Below are 22,723 nucleotides of genomic sequence, written 5' to 3'. Positions count from 1 at the left end.
CCTCTAGTGGAAGCGTTTGGTACTGCAGCCGAACACTGAACACTGAGAGATCATTTATGAGATATCAACCTTGAAATAAAACTAAAAAACCCTCAAATTTGGATCACGACTTGTTTAGATTTATGGCCTTGATTTTCTCACAGTTTCAGAGTAAAATGTGTTTTGCAAAATACACATTTCATTTAACAAAAATAAAACAGCACTAGAAGTTAATTGATTCTTATCAGTGTTATTTTAATATCATATTTGAGTAGATATGGCAGTACCTTATCAGTGTTATTTTAATATCAGATTTGAGTAGATATGACAGTACCTTATCAGTGTTATTTTAATATCATATTTGAGTAGATATGGCAGTACCTTATCAGTGTTATTTTAATATCATATTTGAGTAGATATGGCAGTACCTTATCAGTGTTATTTTAATATCAGATTTGAGTAGATATGTCAGTACCTTATCAGTGTTATTTTAATATCAGATTTGAGTAGATATGACAGTACCTTCTCAGTGGAGACGGGGTTCACACAGGTCTGTCCGCCTGAGCTGAAGTTACAGAACACCTGGATGGAGTCAGACGTGCAGCCCAGATTCGGATCCACCCAGAACAGTCCTGATCAACACACACACACACACACACACACACACACACACACACACACACAACAAAACACAGTTGGCGATTTAATGCAGTCATTCCAAATAATGCTGCAAATTATACAGGGAACTGTCACATCACATTTAAGAGCTTCAAAACGCCATTTATTGTTTGAATTTTATTAAAATGTATAGAAATTGAAAGCTGAGACTTTGTTTCTTATCAGAAGTAATAAATAGCTCAAAGCTCTTCGTGATTATTGGACGGGAGACACTACAAATAATGTTTGATGTGGGAAAAACTGCTGCTCTGGCAACCCTGAACTACAGGTGATCCACAGGGCAAATAAAGCCTGCATTAACGTCGCTGTTTTTTAACTCTTAAAGCCTTATTGTTGTGTAAACTTGCCCTAAATTCAACACGAGAGATTGTCTTCACACACAGGATGAGTGTCAGTGTGACACGTTTTTGATTGACAGGATATAATCTGTCCTGATCATCTGCTGTTTTTAAGCAATCTGCCGATAGTGAAAATAATGTCTTTTATCTGTGCATCTCTATTTATTTGTTTTATTTTTTCTATTTTTCTACTCTAAGTATTTAAATAAGTTCAGAATTATTAATACACTACCAGTCAAATGTTTGGAATCAGATTTTACATAATTCTAATCATCATATTAGAATGATTTGTGAAGGATCATGTGACACTGAAGACTGGAGTAATGATGCTGAAAATTCAGCTTTGATCACAGGAATAAATTACACTTTACTGTATATTCACATAGAGAACAGTTCTTTTAAATTACAAGAATATTTCACAATATTGCTGTATTTTTGATCAAGTTACAACAATGTAGACTATAGTGCTGCACAAACAATAAAATATTAAACTATAATAAACACAAATAGCTATTAATACAGAATATGCAAAATAGCTACTCACAGATAAAAGACCCACAGACTCTTGAAAGTCCGCACCAAGATCCGAACCAAAGTTCATGTTTTGATTCATTTTATACATTGTTAGTTTTGGATTGGTTTCACATTGCAATTATGCGAGCGCACTAAAGAACTTTACATTACGTACTTGCGTCCTGTCGTCATCATCTCTGTGGGCTGCATCTTGATATTAGACCAAATCTTTCCATTAAAGATTTGCGCAAAACTTTTGCGATTTTTTCTAAATATCGACAAAAAACTATTGCGAAATGACGGCGTTTCCATTAACCGATGTTATGGGAGTAAAACGTAATTTTTTTCCTCTCGCGATAAGTCATTCCAAAAATCATGGCAACGGACGTTGGTAGGTTTATATATATCACAGCCATAGGCGTCGATTTCGGGGGGGACGGGGGGGACGCGTACCCACCAGATTTCGTCATGAGTCATTTTGTACCCACCACTTTTAACTTCCGTCCATATTAATTTGACTTTTGGTTCGATTTTTTGGACCATTTTCAGTGGTTGTGAGGAGCAATATGAGAGAGAAATTTGGTAATCATTGTCTGACCCAACAAAAAAACATTATAATATTCATTTTATTTTTCGTGTTCGCATTTATGAGGGAAAAAACAAGGTGTCAGTTCTCGGTTACGGACGTGAGCGCTCTGAAAGCGGCACTAAAAGGCTGCTTTAAAACTTTCACAGAGACCTCAAACAGAACAGCTGCCTGTGAATTTCGTTTTGTATTAATTATATCTTAATTTTAATCAATGTTTCATGAACCAATTGCCTGGATTTAATAAATAAGAAGTAAATAGGCCTATAGCAGATAATCACGACATTGGAGGCACCGGCGAGTGAACTGGAGTTCGTCTCATAAATGAACCGAAACTCAGCGTATAATGCACATTCACATTCACAGCATATTTAGACACATTTAGACGCAGTCATAATCATTACTTTTACCGGTTCTTTGTGGCAAGCTTTATGCGTGCGGTCGTGCGCTTGAGTGCGGCTATATTACGTAAGCTCATTATCCTGTAGGCTATATAAGTAATTAAATTAATATAAAGGGGCGATTTGTCCACGAATGACTTAAATGAACAACTAGCCTACTAGTCGACTAGGAAAAAAACTTTTAGTCGGAAGAGGCCCTTATTCCACATATTTTCGAACCAGGCAACAGGACATCTGGGTTGAGCGAGCGACCCTGCGGAATGAGCGAGCGGAGCGGAATGTTCAGAAATGCGCTCTCCACTCACGAGCTCTGATCGGAACAAACCTGAACCTCACTGTCTGCTGGACTTGCGCAGAAACATCAAAATATAACCAGCTTTTTAAAATGGTTTTTAAAACTAAACACTATTTTAGCACAAATTATGAGCTTATTGGCAATTTTTTTATAATTATTGACAAAATTAGAATATAGTAAAAGTTTTTTTTTTTTTTTTTTTTTTTTGGGTGGGCCTGTTGAAAAGTGGGGCCGTGCCTGAGCTACAGGACATCGTCTTTCAAAACATAACCTGCGCGAAAGAGAGAAAATAATGAATGCGTCATTGTACCCAGCACTTCTGAAAATGCACTTCCGAATGCGTCTCTGTCCCCAGCACATCTCAAACCAAACTGACGCCCATGATCACAGCCACGTACCGCACTAGACATTATTATTATTAATGGAAGGAAACGTAGGCGTGTTATCCAAGCATTAATGGTAAGGTAAGACCCTTATACTATTACTGTGAGCGGCACATATGAGGAGTTTCTGGGTGTTTCTCCCTCAGTTCTGCTTCGAGGTCTGGATTGTGGCATTTCTTTTGTAATAGTGTGGAAAATTTATAATTCATCAAACTTTGTTAAATAGATGAGTTGCTTCTCAATCAAGTGCAGAGAGAGATTGAGCATGATATTGAGAGATGATCCATATTTCATTAAGGTGGGGAAGGTTGGAATATTAATTTGACACAGTATGGAAATTGTAATTGTTTACCCAACATTTAGTTTTTGTGCTTATCGAACGTTATAATTGCACTACTGCCTGTATGAGTTTGACTAGAAAGATGTGTTTTGTTCTTTTGTGTTACTGATTTGGTATAAACCCCCCCTTCTTCAACCAATGGTGTATTCCTCACGTGTTGCACTCTTCAGTTGGCGGGAAGCACTCTGAAGAGAGGTATGTGTCTCTGTTAATGGACAACTCAAACAAGGTCTTAGAGCATATTAAATAGAGATTACGACGAAATCAAAACAAAACATGCTGATTGTCGATCCAGAACAGATGCATGTAACACTGTCCCATTTTATGCTTGCAGTAAATACACAAAAGCGAAAAGGCATTGCTGGTGTTTCTCTATTTGGGCTGATCCTGTGGTGCGTCCAGCGAACTGCTACACTTTGAGGTTTAGAATCCATTATTCCTGTAATTCTTTTGTCTTTTATGAATTTAATAAAGAGCTCTGTCTCGTCTTCTGTCCAAACACACCGCGTCATCTACGTCAGGTGACCTGTAAATGTGCAAACACTGTTTCCATTGCAGTTTTGCAAAATATTCCTTTTTCGAATTGCCTGAAAAACCTCCTCATGCGAGCGGAAAAACTTTTTTGCAATAAATGGGAGTTTTTGCATCCACTATTGACTGGTTTGTAAATAGACGTGCGTCTGACGTCAGCGTGTTGTCAGTTCGGCGGGAAACTTTGACTCGAATGAATGAACAGACGCATATTGTTGCCACTATACTCTTATTATTACGGCATTACTTCCTGCAGCACCAGCTATACTCGAGGCTAGTTCACATTCGCCAAATCAACGTCCTCGTTGTGCGAACAATTGATCGTCGCCAGCAGGAAAGGAGGAGAAGAGCAAGCAATCCTGGGGGAACATCCGGAACTTCCTGTAAATGGTCTGAAGTCCGAACCGTACAGAAAATGCGTTCAAACTAGAAAGGAACCAAACCTGTGTTCAGTTTGATCCGGACTGAGACTAGCTCTTTTTGTCGGACCAAACAGACCGCGGTCCGGGGGAGGTTTCACACCTGTAATTTTGATTCGGATCAAACTGAAAAGTCAGAAAATCCGGACCAAACTAGGTAGGGGTGAAAGGGCCCTTAAATACACCTAAACCATCTTCAAACTCTTAAACCCGACGCCCGTGACGACAGAACCTCGACACTCATGTGTGATCAGAAGCTGAGGTGAATCAGACAAACGACTGGCTCTCACCGTCGCTCCTCTGGCTCTGGCAGTCGAGTAAGTCCTTGCAGAAGCGCGCAGGGTTTTCTCTCGATCCCAGTGGTGTTTTCATGCTGTCCACGACGCCGCTCAGATACTTCAGCGTTCGCAAGATCTCAGCGTTCTGCTCAGACGGAGACGAGTCTGTGTTCTGGAAACTCTGAGGAGAAGAACCGAGACGTCAGAGTCAGAGTCGTTATTCAGCGCTCTGAGTGACAGGAGATAATCAGCTGATCATCGGCTGTTTTTAAACTATCAGTCCATAGTGAAAATAATAGCTTTTACCGGCCGATACATCGGTGCATCCCTACATATAAGTATTTAAATTAGTCCACAGTTATTAATACACTACCAGTCAAATGTTTAGAATCATATTTTACATAATTCTAATCAGCATATTACCATCTATCTACCCATCCATCCATCCATCAATCAATCAATCAATCAATCAATCAATCAATCCATCTATCAATCCATCCATCCATCCATCCATCCACTCATCCATCCATCCATTTATTCACTCATTTATCCACCCATCTATCAATCCATCCATCCATTCATCCACTCATCCATCCATCCATCCATCCACTCATCCATCCACCCATCCACTCATCTATCAATCCATCCATCCATCCATCCACTCATCAATCCATCCATCCACTCATCCATCAATCAGTCCATCCATCCATTCACTCATCCATCCACCCATCTATCAATCCATCTATCAATCCATTAATCCATCCATCCATCCATCCACTCATCCATCAATCAGTCCATCCATCCATCCATCCATCCACCCATCTATCAATCCATCCATCCATCAATCAGTCCATACATCCATTCACTCATCCATCCACCCATCTATCAATCCATCAATCCATCCATCCATCCATCCATCCATCCATCCATCCACTCATGGGCGTCGGAAGAAAAAAAAAGTGGGTGAGTCCTCCCCCAGAAAAAAATGTTTACTGGAGTAACTGTTAAATACGATTTCATGTATTCTGGCGCCTTTTAATTAAAACAAGTAAACTAAACTCCACTTCACATCGGGCGGTTCTTTGCCTCCACGTCGTGCATTAAATGCACAGCTATCCGTGGATTATCCCGCTAAAACCATGGTCATTTGCCAGCAATGACAACTTAAAGCTGTTATTGATGTTTGCAATGCAATATTTGACTGGAAGGGTACAACGGGCGGTTACTTTCGTCAGTTGCGGCTCGTTGAGAAATATAATGTAGCGATTCAACGGAAATGGAGTTTAATCTATTAGGGAATTCCTCAAGTGGAATGGATTTGACTGACGGCGCTATGAAAAGAGAAATGCGCTGAATCAGAGACGGTAAAAATAAGTGAGTCCAATATCATTGGTCTTAAAAAGTGGGTGGGTCTTGTCCCACCCATATACAATGGTTCCGACGCCCATGCATCCACTCATCCATCAATCAGAAATCAGAGTCTAGTTTTTCATCAGTTAAACTCCAGAAAGCGATCTCAGATCTTCACCTCCAGCTGAAGATGATCATTGGACTCCATCAGCTCTTGGACGTTCATATTAATGCGTCTCTGTGGGACGAGAAAACTATGAGAATCACACAGAAGTCAAACAAACAACCTAACGTCAGTTCTGTTCCAGTAGTGTGTGTGTTCTTGAAGACTACAGAGTTCAGATAAGATTAGATGGATGTGGTTTAAACAGTCGGTGCTTGCGACACCAAGGTCATGGGTTCGATTCCCAGAGAATGCATGAATCGATCAAATGTGAACCTTCACACGGAATCATGCTCTTCCTCTGTATTTTTGTACAAGTATCTAACATTTTTTAAATCAACATGCATTCACTTGAGAAGGGAAATCTCTGTTAAACTGCATCAAAATCAACTGACTTTGCCATTAAAACGAGAAAAATATCTGTCAATGGGGTCAGAAAAATAAACTTGCTTTCTGTTTGAATTAAAGTGCCCCATTATGCTATTATTAAAGGTTTCTAATTTTGTATTGCTTTCTCCGACAACAGATTTACATTCATAAAAGGTCAAAATATACTTTAATTTTCTCATAATCTCCACTGCAGCATCAGCTCTTTCCTCTCAGTGTCTGAAACGCTTCATTTGAAGATTCAGTCTCTCTAAACCCCGCCTCTCTGAGAGCTGCTCTGCTCTGATTGGTCAGAAACCAAACGCTCATTATCATATCTGAATCTCAGCTCTTGATCTCAGTGATACGAACAGTAACGATGGCGTGGGTTTTACCGTATCAATCTCATCAAAGTGGATTTGCTTTGTCAGCAGAAAACAGCATCTTCTCGACATGAACAACACGAACCAAACTCTTCCAGTCTCAGATAAACTACAGTGTTTGAGGGCGGAGCTAAGAGCTGGTCAACCAATCAAGACTATAGACTGGCATTATGCAAATATGCTAATTAAGTCATTTTGCTTCTCAAGTAAATATATTTAGATTTAAGATTGTTTAGATATTTGTACTGGAAAACCAGACAGAAATACTATCAAGACAAAAGAACATCATTTTTTATTTTAAACCATTGGATAAAAGTGTCTAAATAAATGCATGTAATGTTGAGCTAGTGCACAATTACACAGTCACATGACTTACCGATGGGCCGGGCGAACCTGGAGGTCCCTGCCAAAAACCACAGAAAATTAGTCTCACAATCCCCTTAGATTACATAAACATACATAACATTCATATCTTATGACTAAGATAAGGTCAGGAATCGGACACTTGGTTTAAAATTAAAATTTTGATTCCTCTTATCGATTCCTTTCAATATGACTTTAAATCAATCGAGCGAGAGACTCTGTTTTCTGTGTTCATGTGCATCAGTATATTGTTTACTTGTCTTTAATAGTTTATATTAGTTCTGCTAGTTGTTCTTCTGTGGTGTTTTTAAACCCCGGGCAAACGCTCCCTGTGTAAGTGTTCTTTAGCCTGTTGTTATGTTCATGATATTCAGATACAATTACATGTTTTGCAATAAGACTAAATGTTTACCTTATTGGAATCGAATTTAGGAATCGATAAGCAGAATCTAAATTGGAATCAGAATAGTTAAAAATAAAACGATACCCAACCTTACTTATGACATTATGTTATGAATAAACAATCATGAGTGTGATGTACCTGTGGCCCTGGACGGCCCTGCGGCCCCTGAGGCCCCTGTGCAAAGAAACACACACACATTACAAGCAAATTATTTAACTAGAGCTTTAGTCTGAATTATGAAATCAACCGTTCTGGAGTTTAAACCCACAGACTTTCAGGCACTCGTTCAGATCAGTAATCATCTGAGTCCGAAGCCTTATGATTAGTCAGTTTCATATTATGACTTGATAAAATAATTAGTGATGGGAAACGATGATTAAACACATCCAAAATAAAACATAATATATATGTGCGTATACAATTATTTTGTATATATAAATGCACACACATGTACATGTATGTATTTAAGAAAAAATTATATTTATATATAATATAAATTATGAGTAATGTATTTACATGCAAATATTTCTTAAATACATACATGCATATGTGTGTGCATTTATATATACAAAATAATTATACACAGTAAACACACGTATATTATGTAAACACAAACTTTTATTTTGGATGTTGGATTAATCGTTGCCAAGCACTAAAAATAATATGTCATGATAAATAAGCACATTATATGTATGAGCAGCTCCAGCTTATCTGTGTGTGTTAGTGTGTGTGTGTGATGGAGCGCTGGCGCCCTCACTAGTGTTCTGGAGGCTGTTGCACAACTGTTACACAACTGTCCGTCTGAACATGCAGATATTTCATTAAATGAGCGGAAAGATCCTGATTTGTGATCTGGCATTAGAATAAACAGTGCTGTGATATATGCGATCGTATCTTACCATCTCTCCACGGCTTCCTTTAGGCCCTCTGGCACCCTGAGAACCAGCAAAACACCATTTATCATGTATGCAATTCAATCAATTCACATTTATTTGTATAGCGCTTTTCACAACACACATCATTTCAACACTGTAAAAAAATTCTAACCCTCCCAAATCAAAAATTTCAAGTGACCGATAACATCTAAATTTTTCAGTTGGCCCAAGTGAAATTCTGTACATTTAATTTTATAATTTACAGAATTTCACTTGGGCCAATTGAAAAATTTAGATGTTATCGGTCACTTGAAATTTCATTAAAAAGTCCACATTACAATTTAGAGAGATCTGTTATCAGAGGAAACTGTCTAAGTTATTTATTTCAGAAATGTACATATAAAAAAAAATTAAATTCTTTAAAAAATTAAAGAATGTAATAATTGAATGCAGAAACAATGAGCTCTTTGAAGTAATGCATACTTGTTTGTTAACAAATGATTATGACATTTAGATTGGCATGTATGATTAACACTCATGCCAAACTCAGTCATATTTCATATTTCATCGGAGTACTTACAGGCTTTCCCACCGGACCGATCATTCCCAGCGGACCGACAGGACCAGAGAAACCCTGAAACAAACACCAACACATGCGTTAGATGAGAAGACACGTTTATTTCATTATGAGACGAGACGAGACGCACCAGAACACCGGTCGGCCCTTTGGGTCCAGGAATCCCGGTGAACCCGAAGTCTCCGTTTGGACCCTGAAAAACACACACACACGTTAAAAAAAAACAATTTTTTAGATGTTAAGTAAAACTGAAACTAGTAAAAACATTTAATTGAAATAAAGTTGCAAAAAAATAAATAAGAATATTGAAATATGAACAACTTAAACTTAACGGAACAAACACACATACTTCTCACACACTCTCTCTCACTCACTCACTCACTCACTCACTCACTCACTCACTCACTCACACACTCACTCACTCACTCACACACACACACACACACACACACACTCACTCACTCACACACTCACTCACACACACACACACACACACACACACACACACACTCACTCACTCACTCACTCACTCACTCACTCACACACTCACTCACTCACACACACACACACTCACTCACTCACTCACTCACTCACTCACACACTCACTCACTCACTCACTCACTCACTCACACACACACACACACACACACACACACTCACTCACACACACACACACTCACTCACTCACTCACTCACTCACACACTCACTCACTCACTCACACACACACACACACACACACTCACACACACACACACACACACACACACACTCACTCGCTCACACACACGCTCACACGCTCACTCACTCACTCACTCACTCACTCACTCACTCACACACACACACACACGCTCATCACTCACACACACACACACACACACACACACATACATATATATATATTTAAAACACATATAATCGCTGTAGTCGATCTGATTTCACAGTAGTCTTGTACAGTCATCAGTCTGAACTGTTCATCTCATGTGTGTGTGACTCTCGTTCTCACTCCTCTCACTGATCAAGCGCTGGTGTGTGTCTGTAGTTTAATGTGGTTTAACTGAATACTAACCTTGGGTCCCGGAAAACCTTGGAGTCCCAGCACGCCAGAATCTCCCACCTCACCCTGCGGGAAACAACACACATGACTGACAGCTCACAGCAGCCAATCAGGAAAGAGGATCACGATCCAGACTGGGACATCATCATGCTATTCCCAGACTCACTGTGGCCTGTTCATTCCCAGCAGATCCGGTCATTTATCCGCCTGGATTTCTGACAGGATTTCTGAATTACGTCCGTCTTCAAGAGGACACAATTTTAATATGTCAACATCCACAATCCCTCGACACGTTTATTCACACGCAGCCTGTAAGGCGATATTCCCCCTCTGTACGCTGGGAGTTCAAGCTTTATTGTGTTTTCCAGAGTTACGTAAGAGAGCGGAATAGCTGGTTTGTCCCGTGTTTAGCCAACGATCCCCTTACATAAGAACCCGCCGACATTCAGTCCAAGCAAGACCAGGATTGATGATAATCCCAATCAAGGACAATAACTTTTTTTAAATAAATAAATAAATAAATCCCTTGATATCAGTTTTTGGTTGCAACAACGAGGAAACAGGATTTCTCTGCAGCAGACTTTATTAACGATAAACTTAAACTTACAGAAACGCTCAGGAGAATAAGAACCAGGACAGAACAACCAGCTCAACATTAACGACGACAGACAACTGAACAGGACAACACAGGGCTTAAATACACAGGAAAACAAGAGGAACCAATGACACACCTGAAACAAGGAACCTAATTAATTTGTGACCAAGGAGACAAACAGGTAGGGAACAGAGAACTGATTACACACTAGAAGATTAACAAAGAAACTCACTCTACAAACTCAAAAAAACTGAACAGAAAAGCAGGACAAAAACAACCTCAAAACATTACTGGCAGTTCATGCCCCCCCGAATGACTGGACGCTGTATGGGGAGAGGAGCCATTTCTAGATACTGGAAGGGGACGGAGACTGGAGATTAGGGCGTGGCGGCGACCATCTTGGCTGGAGGCTCGGGCGCGGCGGCGGCCATCTTGGCAGAGGGCTATCTTGCATTCCAGAGCCTCTATCTTGGAACGAGGCTCTGGAACAGCGGCGGCCATCTTGGGACGAGGCTCTGGAATGGCGGCGGCCATCTTGGGACGATGCTCTTGAATGTCGGTGCCCATCTTCGGACGATGCTCTTGAATGTCGGTGGCCATCTTGGGGCGAGGCTCTGGAATGGCGGCGGCCATCTTGGGACGAGGCTCTGGAATGTCGGTGGCCATCTTGGGGCGAGGCTCTGGAATGGCGGCGGCCATCTTGGACGAGGCTCTGGAATGGCGGCGCCCATCTTGGGACGACGCTCTTGAATGTTGGTGGCCATCTTGGGACGATGCTCTTGAATGTCGGTGCCCATCTTGGGACGATGCTCTTGAATGTCGGTGGCCATCTTGGGACGATGCTCTTGAATGTTGGTGGCCATCTTGGGACGATGCTCTTGAATGTCGGTGCCCATCTTGGGACGATGCTCTTGAATGTCGGTGGCCATCTTGGGACGATGCTCTTGAATGTCGGTGCCCATCTTGGGGCGATGCTCTTGAATGTCGGTGGCCATCTTGGGACGATGCTCTTGAATGGCGGCGCCCATCTTGGGACGATGCTCTTGAATGTCGGTGCCCATCTTGGGGCGAGGCTCTGGAATGGCGGCGGCCATCTTGGGACGACGCTCTTGAATGTTGGTGGCCATCTTGGGACGATGCTCTTGAATGTCGGTGCCCATCTTGGGACGATGCTCTTGAATGTCGGTGGCCATCTTGGGACGATGCTCTTGAATGTTGGTGGCCATCTTGGGACGATGCTCTTGAATGTCGGTGCCCATCTTGGGACGATGCTCTTGAATGTTGGTGGCCATCTTGGGACGATGCTCTTGAATGTCGGTGCCCATCTTGGGACGATGCTCTTGAATGTCGGTGGCCATCTTGGGACGATGCTCTTGAATGTTGGTGGCCATCTTGGGACGATGCTCTTGAATGTTGGTGCCCATCTTGGGACGATGCTCTTGAATGTCGGTGGCCATCTTGGGACGATGCTCTTGAATGTTGGTGGCCATCTTGGGACGATGCTCTTGAATGTCGGTGCCCATCTTGGGACGATGCTCTTGAATGTCGGCGGCCATCTTGGGACGACGCTCTTGAATGTTGGTGGCCATCTTGGGACGATGCTCTTGAATGTCGGTGCCCATCTTGGGACGATGCTCTTGAATGTCGGTGGCCATCTTGGGACGATGCTCTTGAATGTCGGTGCCCATCTTGGGACGATGCTCTTGAATGTCGGTGGCCATCTTGGGACGATGCTCTTGAATGTTGGTGGCCATCTTGGGACGATGCTCTTGAATGTCGGTGCCCATCTTGGGACGATGCTCTTGAATGTCGGTGGCCATCTTGGGACGATGCTCTTGAATGTCGGTGCCCATCTTGGGGCGATGCTCTTGAATGTCGGTGGCCATCTTGGGACGATGCTCTTGAATGGCGGCGCCCATCTTGGGACGATGCTCTTGAATGTCGGTGCCCATCTTGGGAAGAGGCTCTGGAATGGCGGCCAAGATGGCTGAGGCCTCATGGGTTGAAGCAGGAACTTGGAGTAGAGCTATACATAGGCGAACGTACTCTCTCCACGAGTAGTTACACATTTCCGGTATGTCCAATAATAGGTCACACTGTGCTGGTAGTTTTTAAATATATTATATTATTTTAAGTTATTTTATTTTGTTTTAAGTAACAGAAACCTGTTACTTGAACTTACTAAAACAGAAACGTTTTTCCTTAGTGCTGTTCGCGTACAGATGACAATGCTGTCAAAACGATCCCCGTTCACACGGATCCGCGAAAACGACTAAAAGCGCTGTGTTCTGCTGTCAGGCCAGTAGATGGCGATGTAATGAAACACTACGAGCCTATAGCCTGAACACGTAACACGCATGTGCATGACAGATTTGTTTTTTTGTAGTTTGCACGGAGACAATAACGCTATAGGTTTCAAAAACCTGCACGTTCAAACCAAGCGTAACCTTCCAGACCGGAAGTCTCTCTTGAATCCAACACGGAAGTGACTTAAACTGCAGTTCATCGACTGGCCACTAGAGACCAAAAGAGAGTCAATCCCATAGACCCTATGTTAAAATACCCAACTTTACAGCAGAAAAACACGTTTACAGCCTGGTACAAAACGTGGGTTTGGTCTATATAGCTAATCTTGCCCTTCATGACGACTGTGACGGGGTGAATGTTTTTTTATAACTCATCCGTTTAAATTATATTAAGCCTTAAAGTTCTGCATAATTAAGGGCGTGGCCACTTGAGTGACAGGTGGATTGCTGCCGATGTCATTACTAGCCATTTGTTAGCGTCACGTCACCTCAGCTAATCCGCCTCGCTGCACATTTACATTTATCCGGGAGTGACGCGCTGCCAAGAGAGCTTCAAAAATGCTCTTCAGAAACACTACGGGTGACGTCACACACACTACGCCCATATTTTTTTTACAGTCTATGGTTTAAACCTGTTTTCAAAACTTTGCATTTTCCCCACACATCAACATAGTGTCGGCCCAGATCCGGCCCACTTCTGGGCCGTGTGGAATCGGGAAATTGTTTCTGTCTGGGTCAAGCTCCCCCAAAACGCTGTTATCGAGTAAAAAAACGTCCAAAACACATAAAAAGTGTCCAGTTTTTAGTGTAAACGCTCCTGTCAGGCAGAGAGGCTCATGGGAGATTGAGTTCTGCACAAATGAAACAGAAACACTCACTGGTTCTCCTTTGGCTCCTTGCTCTCCCTTCATGCCCTGGTCTCCCGTCACTCCCTCCATGCCCTTCACACCCGCAGGTCCTCGATCGCCCGGTAAACCCGTCTCACCCTGCAGAGGTCAAAGGTCATCAAGTGCTTAGCATCATTGCATTGTGGGATCTGGTCTTTCACCCAGTTTACTGCACATTTTGGCCATTAAAGGTGCAGTGTGTAATTATTAGTGTCATCTAGTGGTGAGATTTTGAATTGCAACCAACAGAAGTTACAGTGGCCGACAGGAAGTGATAGCTTGTTTACAAAGCTAATGATTAATTTACAAAGATGAGAAATTATGTTTACTTATTTATTCAGTAAAACGATATGTTATTGCGAGTATTATTGTAACTTGTTCATCATTTAGTCAGTGCTGACTTTAGCTAGCTTCATTTCACGAAGAACAACATCGTGACAAAACGCATTTGTCCGTTCAGGGCCACTGTAGAAACATGTCGATGATATATGCTCCTAAATATTACACAATGCACCTTTAAGTACATTATCAAGGTAAAACTAGGAAACAGAAGGAATAAGTTTTGACCTTTAACCCCTCTGGTCCTCCCTCTCCGACAACACCTGGAAGACCGAGCTCCCCCCTCGGGCCGGGAAGCCCCGCCGTCCCCTCTAGACCGCTGTCGCCACGGTGACCCTGCAAACACACGTCAATCAAAGCGTCAATCAAAAAAATAACAGTTTTTCTGAGAAATAAATTAGTTTTTGAAGTTGTAAATGAAGAAAAAATTTTTTCTCAAAATATATTTTTAAAAAGTGTTATTTTTTTGAGTTGTAAATGAACATTATTTGCGTGCATTTTATAAGAATTTTTTTTTAACAAAGTTTTTTTTTTTAAAAGGAAAGATTTTTAAAATAACTAAATCAAAATTTCATATTTACTTTAATTTATGAGCAATTTCTGAGTGAAAATTGTTTCAACGTAAATCCTACAGCAAACCTTTTTTCCATGAACATGTGCGATACAAGTTTCAGACACGTTTAAGATACTGTATGTTTTAGTAGCACATGGAAATAGTCGCTTGTCTATCTATATCTCTATATCAATAGACGAGTGTGTGTTGATTATTTCACACTCACTGTTCGGCCTTTCGATCCAGGGAGACCCGGTAAACCTTGAAGACCGGGAAGCCCGTCAGATCCCGGATACCCGTCTGGCCCTCTGGGCCCCGGAAAACCCACCGGACCCTAGAGACGGGATGGAAGTGAAAAGCATGAGAGAGTCACATGACCACAGGGGCCGGGCCCGAAGCCCTAAAATTATACTTCTTTTTTTTTTTGTCCAGAAAGCTTATTTTATTTCATTTTGATGGAATTTTTTAATGCAATTTTGTATTTATTTTTTTTACTTTAAATTACTAGATTTAATCAATAAATAATAAATAAATAGTAATTTAGTAATTTAAGCACATTCCTCACATTCTTTCTACTTAAATTCAAAATAACTCACAGTTTCATGCATAACCCTTTTAATTCAGCTCTAAATATCTTACATTGTGTGTCTTTGCCGACCTCTTGTGGAGAATAATAATATAAGATGATATTTCATGACTCTAGATGGCCTTATAGCTCTATATCAGCAAATGAGCTGTTCCTCTGGGTCCTAAAGCCAGTTGACTTCACATTTATTCATTTTTTTTTATTTAGCTGACGCTTTTATCCAAAGCGACTTACAATTGCTATATATGTCAGAGGTCGCACGCCTCTGGAGCAACTAGGGGTTAAGTGTCTTGCTCAGGGACACATTGGTGTCTCACAGTGGATTCGAACCCGGGTCTCTCACACCAAAGGCACTCACTTCAGTGTGCATGCAGATACACATGTAGACATTATACAGGGTGGGCCATTTATATGGATACACCGTAATAACATGGGAATGGTTGGTGATATTAAAGTCCTGTTTGTGGCACATTAGTATATGTGAGGGGGCAAACTCCTCAAGATGGGTGGTGACCATCACATATACTAATGTGCCACAAACAGGACTTTAATATCACCAACCATTCCCATGTTATTACGGTGTATCCATATAAATGGCCCACCCTGTACAATAATTTTTTGGTAAAGTTTGCGCATTTTTAGTTTGAACTTTGGATTTGTTACTTTTTAAAATTTCAACCACAAAACTCCTCGAATCCATAAATTTTTTGTGTATTCGTGGTTCAAGTGCGACAACAGTCCTGGGGGCTCGGACACTTCTGATGAACACTCAATTTTTTTAAAAAAATTCCAAAATAATTTCCGGGTCAAAATGACCCAAGGGAAGGATGACGGTTAAGTTTGAAGAACACACACCTCAAGACCTGGAGCTCCAGCGAGACCTCGGGATCCTTTCTTTCCGGCGAGTCCCTAAAACACACACACATAAACTTATTTCACACCCTCTCATTAATCTCTGTTATATAAGAATGTTTTGTACGAGTTAAACGAAACATTTGTGATGAAGAATCTGCTCTAATCCTCTCTTATTGAAGCACCAGATTCCTGTAAAGCTCAGCAAAGGCTGATACGATCGAATACAGTCGCACTGGGTGGCCAGACACACTCTGTGTGTGTTTCTCTCAGTCTATATGTGAGATGTGTGACGGTGAATGTGTTTACAGGAGCTTAGGCTGGATTTGAAATCATTAAATACACACACATTGTTTTTATATGACAGTGGTGAACGGCCACTGATAATGTTGACTATAGACTCACTCTAAAACATTTTTAGACATGCTATGCTGAACATTAAACACTAGCATACTCTCTATGTACACTGCATACTACTTTTAATACTAAAACTCACACTCACTCACACACACACACACACACACACACACACACACACACACACACACACACACACACACACACACACACACACACACACACTCACTCACTCACACACTCACTCACTTATTCACTCATTCACTCACTCATTCACTCACTCACTCACTCACAAACACACACACTCACTCACACACACACACTCACACTCCCTCACTCACACACACACACACACACACACTCACTCACTCACTCACTCACACACACACTCACTCACTCACACACACACACACACACACACACACACACACACACACACACACACACACACACACACACACACACACACACACACATTCACTCACTCACTCACCCACCCACTCACTCACTCACTCACCCACCCACTCACTCACTCACTCACTCACTCACTCTTCACTAACATATTCACTTACTCACTCACTCACACACACATTATTTCACACTCACACACACACACACACACACACACACACACACACACACACACACACACACACACACACACACTGTCACTCACTCACTCACATTCACACACACACACACACACACACACACACACACACACACACACACACACACACACACACACACTCACTCACTCACTCACTCACACACACACACACACACACACACACACACACACACACACACACACACACACACACACACACACACACACACACACACACACACACACACACACACACACACACACACACACACACACACACAGTCACTCACTCACTCACTCACTCACTCACTCACACACACACACACACACACACACACAGACAATGTGAAACATTATGCAGTAAAAGATAAACTTATCTACACTACTGTCACATGACCTCACTACTTTGCACTTAATTCTCCAGAAAGTAAATAATAACCCTTTAAATCAGGACATACAGGTGTTTTATACACAGAAAAAGCACACACACACACACACACACACACACACACACACACACACACACACACACACTGACCTGAATTCCCTTCTCGCCCTGGGGTCCTGCTTCACCCGGAAGCCCAGGAGAGCCCTGGAACATAATGAAAATTTCTCTCTTTAATTTGATTATGCAGTGTGATGATGTGATGCTGGTCCACAGGCCTCGGCCAGGCTCCAAAATTAACCTTATGAAAGCCTGCAAACATTGGCTTTGGTAAGTTCAAATTTTCCAGGAACCTAATTATGAAAGTTATGCAATAAAAGCCTCTGCTGCAGATCCTAGGGCATCTTAAGGTCCTGATGCGAAGGCACATTCAACTGTGAGATGAACTCTAGTGCACTTCTGATGAGCATCACACACTAGTTGCTGCCTATGTAGAATACTCCAAATCTGCTGCTCACTAGGGTCTGTGTCACACTTACTGGAGATCCCTGCTGACCAAGGGCTCCCCGAGCACCTGTGACCCCTGCGTGACCCTAAAACACACACACACACACACACACACACACACACACACACAAGGATAATGTCAGAAGAACATGAGATTGCAACGGTAAAAGTCACCGCCACTATGCTAGGAGTTGCTATGCAGTCACTGAGTGATTTTTATCAAGTTGCTGTGTGGTTGCTAGAGTGTTGCTATGCCGTTGTTGAGGAATTCGTAGTTTTTTTTTTAACATGTTGCTGTCTGGTTGCTAGGGTGTTGCTATGCCGTTGTTGAGGCATTCAGGGTTATCTTTAACATGTTGCTGTCTGGTTGCTAGGGTGTTGCTATGCAGTTGTTGAGGAGTTCTGAGTTGTTTTTAATCATGTTGTTGTATGGTTGCTAGGGTGTTGCTATGCATTTGCTGATGTGTTCTGAGAGTTTATTTTATCATGTTACTGTTGGGTTACTAGGGTGTTGCTATGCAGTTGCTGATGTGTTCTGAGAGTGTTTTATCATGTTGATGTGTGGTTCCTAGGGTGTTGCTATGCATTTGCTGATGTGTTCTGAGAGTGTTTTATCATGTTGATGTGTGGTTCCTAGGGTGTTGCTATGCATTTGCTAATGCTTTCTGAAAGTTTTTCTATCATGTCACTCTGTGGTTGCTATGGTGTTTCTATGCAGTTGCTGATGTGTTCTAAGAGAGTGTTTTATCATGTTGCTGTGTGGTTGCTAGGGTGTTGCTATAAACAAAAATAAGCTAGTTAGCAAACAGAAATGATTTTTCCAAAGCATGAAATACCTCCTTACAGAGACACTAACCTGATATCCATTATCTCCTGGTTCCCCACGTTCACCTTTCTCTCCTAGAGTGCCCTGTAAACACACACACACACACACACACACACACACACACTGATATGTTGTTTTATTTCTTCATCATAGAGATGTAAATATCACCGGCTCTTTATTTTGTGATTTCAGTCCAGATGTTCAACAAAAACAGGAAGTTAAAGGAAATTAAGACCTACTGGTTCACCTAAGGGCCCGGGTGGTCCTGCCGTTTTACTGTCTTCTCCTGGGTAACCCTGAAAAAACACACATAATCAAACTCAGAATGGATTTTCTTTCCACCAATTATAGATGCTTTCACGATATGATTTACTGCTTTAGTCGATTTGCATAGACTGCATAGAGTTTTAAGCATTATATGTACTAATTTAACCCAAATTAGACATTTAGACTGAGATTTTTGTTCAAGATATCAAATCATGTTGTACAACCTTTTCTCCCTTTGGTCCCGGGGGGCCTGCTGGACCTTGCTTTCCAGTGTGACCCTATGGATAAGATAAAAAATTTCTTGTCTAATTCAAAGTAATATTCTTTTGTGAATGGTGTTAGGCTGGCTGGGCTGATTAACTGGCAGACATTTGATATAATCAATCGATAATTATGGAAAAGCGATACTTTAGGGCTTCACCCCCAAAATGATCTGCTAGTTTAAGTGTTTGTTTTTGTAAGCATTCTCAAATGCATATTTTTGCAACTCACGGCGTAACCTTGCAGTCCCGGCTCTCCCTGAGGTCCCATAACTCCAGGTCGACCCTGCAAGGTAATGAACAAAACACACACGTACGTTAGCTTGTGTTTGGTGGCTAAAAATAACCCAAGCGTTTCCTGTCAGCAATATTGTCCTGAAAAACATCTTATTGGATGATGTCTTAAAAAAATGACTCCTGCTGCTCATCCCATTATAGCTCCTTGGAAAAGCATTGGCTTATGAAAACAAGACGCTAGGTTCCCTAACAACGCTTGTTTTTAGATGCAATCGATGTCGTTAAACACTGTTAAATCCCAGACATTTTTCCTGCTTATAAATTCCAGCCTAAAACCACCAAATCAGCAGGCGCTTAACTGCATTGTACAAGAAAAGCGGATTAGACCCTAGTATCTCTAATGACATTAGTGTAAATCCCATCAAAAATCTTTGGTTCAATTCCAAATCCTGCTAATGTTTACACACGCCTTAATTGATCCAGTAAAAGCAGAGAGTTTGAGGGTAAAACTCGTTCTCAGCATGTTAAAGAGCCTGAGGACATTATTACGCTGGTTCAGCTCATACAGCAGTTATTTTAAAACCCAATTCATTTAACGGAAACACTTTGCAATAACGTTTTCTAATGCATTTTTAAGAAAAATATGTTGTAAGCTGTAAAAATTTATTGCTTATTGTTAGTTAATGCTGACACCAATTTAACCAACAAATTTAACCATTTAAGGCAACAATTATTTATATAATACACCATTATCTAAGCTGGACTGTGACGCTATTTTCTTCTGGAAAATACTTTTTTGCATTATTTTCCTGTTATCTCTGCAAAGCTGCTTTGAAACACTCTGTATTGTAAAACGTGCTATATAAATAACTCTGACTTGACTTGACTATCTAGGACTCCCCCAGTGGTGCAATCAAACACAGCAACACAATGCAGTACAATGTTAAGGTTGTGGGTTCAAGCTGCACAACATTCCCAAATTTCATCATCTTTGGGATTTGCACAGCCATTTCTCAATCTCAAGCTCAAGAGACTTGGAGAAAGAGTGTAGGGATGTGTTAAAGAAGAAAGCACACTAACTGCGGGTCCTCTGGTTCCACGAGCACCTTTGAGTCCTCTCTCCCCAATCTGTCCGATTTCACCTGGCGAACCCATTTCTCCCAGTTGACCCGGCGGACCTTTTTCACCCTACCAAAGAGGAACATGAAAATATCAAAGGGAAGGACTGGTCTACAATGTTTACATGTGTGGACGACGAGATAAATCCGAATTTAATGTGAAAATAAAGAGCAAGATGTGTCCCAAACAAGACGAGGCAAAGAAGAGCTTGTTATTAAGGGGTGTTGTGAAAAGTAGGTAACACTTTTCAGTAAGGTCTCATTTGTTAATGTATTAACTAACATGAGCTGACTGAGCAAACATCACAGTGAAATGGTCAAAAAAACATTTTGCTCGATTTTAGTTAAAATATATATATATTTGTTCATTGTTAGTTCATATCAGCATTAACTAATGTTAACATATACAACTTTAAATTCTAATTCTGCATTAATAAATGCTGAAATTAATGATAACATTGACTGATAAATGCTGTAGAAGTGTTGTTCATTGTTAGTTCATGTCAACTAATGCAGTTAACTAGTTTTAACAAACGAAACCTTAAGGAGTACCACAGGGCTCTATTCAAGGTCCATTTTATTTCTGACAGAATATTGCAGATTGAAAACAATCTGGCTATAATTAATGTTGATCCAGAAACGCTGGTACCTTCTTTCCTGGACGTCCACGGATGCCCGGCAGACCCTGTTTTCCCTCGGGTCCCTGATATAGAAACATCTGCTTTAACTTCACATCATCACGAGAAATTTCAGAACATCTCACAACAGACTTGCATTATCTAAAGACTTTTTGGAGAAATTTCGTCTGAACATGTTCAACCACAACTAAATGGGACAAATGCATTATGTTATATGTATTATATTATATTATATTATATTATATTATATTATATTATATTATATTATATTATATTATATTATATTATATTATATTATATTATATTATATTATATTATATTAATTCTTTATTCCAGACCTTTAGGTCCATATCACAAAGTAAAAGAAACAGAAAGAAAAGAATAACATACAACCATAGATTTGCACACTGCAAAAAATGCTTTTCTTACTTAGTATTTCTGTCTTGTTTCCAGTCCAAATATCCAAATATTCTTAAATCAAGATGCATTTACTAGATGAGTAAAATTACATAAGATATTAAGTCTTGTTTTCTGGGGATGTAAATAAAAATGAAGTGAGTTGATGCTTAAAAAAAGCAAAATTATCTGCCAATGTGGAGAAAAATAATGATGTTTCTGGTTTTCTATTTTTCTGACCCCATTGGCAGATAATTTAGCTTTTTTTAAGCATCAATTCACTTCATTTTGATTAATTCCCCCGGAAAACAGGACATAATATCTTATATCATTTTACTCATCTAGTAAATGCATCTTGATTTAAGAATTTTTTGATATTTGGACTGGAAACAAGACAAAAATACTAAGTAAGAAAATCATTTTTTGCAGTGTATACACCAAACATTATTTTAGAACATACAAACTTGAGTTCGAGTGCTTCCAGAACCAGGAGGAATAACTTTTATCACTTAAAATAGAATCATTTAAGACCATTATGATTGTATTTCTCGAATCACCCAATCGACTTTACACATATAATTCCTTAACACAGCATGCAATGAAGGAACATCTGTAGATACAAACATTTGTCTTGCACTTGTCCACCTTGGGAGTTTAAGCAAAATTCTTAATGCATCATTAAATGCCACCTGAAGCTTTTTCATTTTAGCTTTACTACATCTACACCA

General features: G+C 40.6%; 1 protein-coding gene across 1 annotated transcript in view; it reads right to left on the bottom strand.

The window, feature by feature from the left end:
* col24a1 (collagen type XXIV alpha 1 chain) overlaps window positions 1-22,723 on the bottom strand; it is a 111,615-nt gene that overhangs the window by 5,789 nt on the left and 83,103 nt on the right. Inside the window, exons 38-58 of the mRNA XM_084428463.1 lie at window positions 21,611-21,664; window positions 20,924-21,031; window positions 19,839-19,892; window positions 19,571-19,624; window positions 19,319-19,375; window positions 19,110-19,163; window positions 18,286-18,339; window positions 17,900-17,953; window positions 16,398-16,451; window positions 15,183-15,290; window positions 14,632-14,739; window positions 14,056-14,163; window positions 10,289-10,342; window positions 9,352-9,414; window positions 9,225-9,278; window positions 8,669-8,704; window positions 7,908-7,943; window positions 7,380-7,406; window positions 6,270-6,329; window positions 4,754-4,922; window positions 502-611 (exon numbers count right to left, since the gene is read on the bottom strand). Coding sequence (XP_084284589.1) covers window positions 502-611; window positions 4,754-4,922; window positions 6,270-6,329; window positions 7,380-7,406; window positions 7,908-7,943; window positions 8,669-8,704; window positions 9,225-9,278; window positions 9,352-9,414; window positions 10,289-10,342; window positions 14,056-14,163; window positions 14,632-14,739; window positions 15,183-15,290; window positions 16,398-16,451; window positions 17,900-17,953; window positions 18,286-18,339; window positions 19,110-19,163; window positions 19,319-19,375; window positions 19,571-19,624; window positions 19,839-19,892; window positions 20,924-21,031; window positions 21,611-21,664 — 1,476 coding nt within the window. The remainder of the gene's footprint in view (window positions 1-501; window positions 612-4,753; window positions 4,923-6,269; window positions 6,330-7,379; window positions 7,407-7,907; window positions 7,944-8,668; window positions 8,705-9,224; window positions 9,279-9,351; window positions 9,415-10,288; window positions 10,343-14,055; window positions 14,164-14,631; window positions 14,740-15,182; window positions 15,291-16,397; window positions 16,452-17,899; window positions 17,954-18,285; window positions 18,340-19,109; window positions 19,164-19,318; window positions 19,376-19,570; window positions 19,625-19,838; window positions 19,893-20,923; window positions 21,032-21,610; window positions 21,665-22,723) is intronic.

This window comes from Rutilus rutilus, assembly GCF_951802725.1.
Source record: "Rutilus rutilus genome assembly, chromosome: 13".
NCBI classification, from domain to species: domain Eukaryota; kingdom Metazoa; phylum Chordata; class Actinopteri; order Cypriniformes; family Leuciscidae; genus Rutilus; species Rutilus rutilus.
The sequence above is the reverse complement of the archived record's forward strand: the minus strand, read 5'-3'. Positions and strand labels throughout refer to the sequence as shown.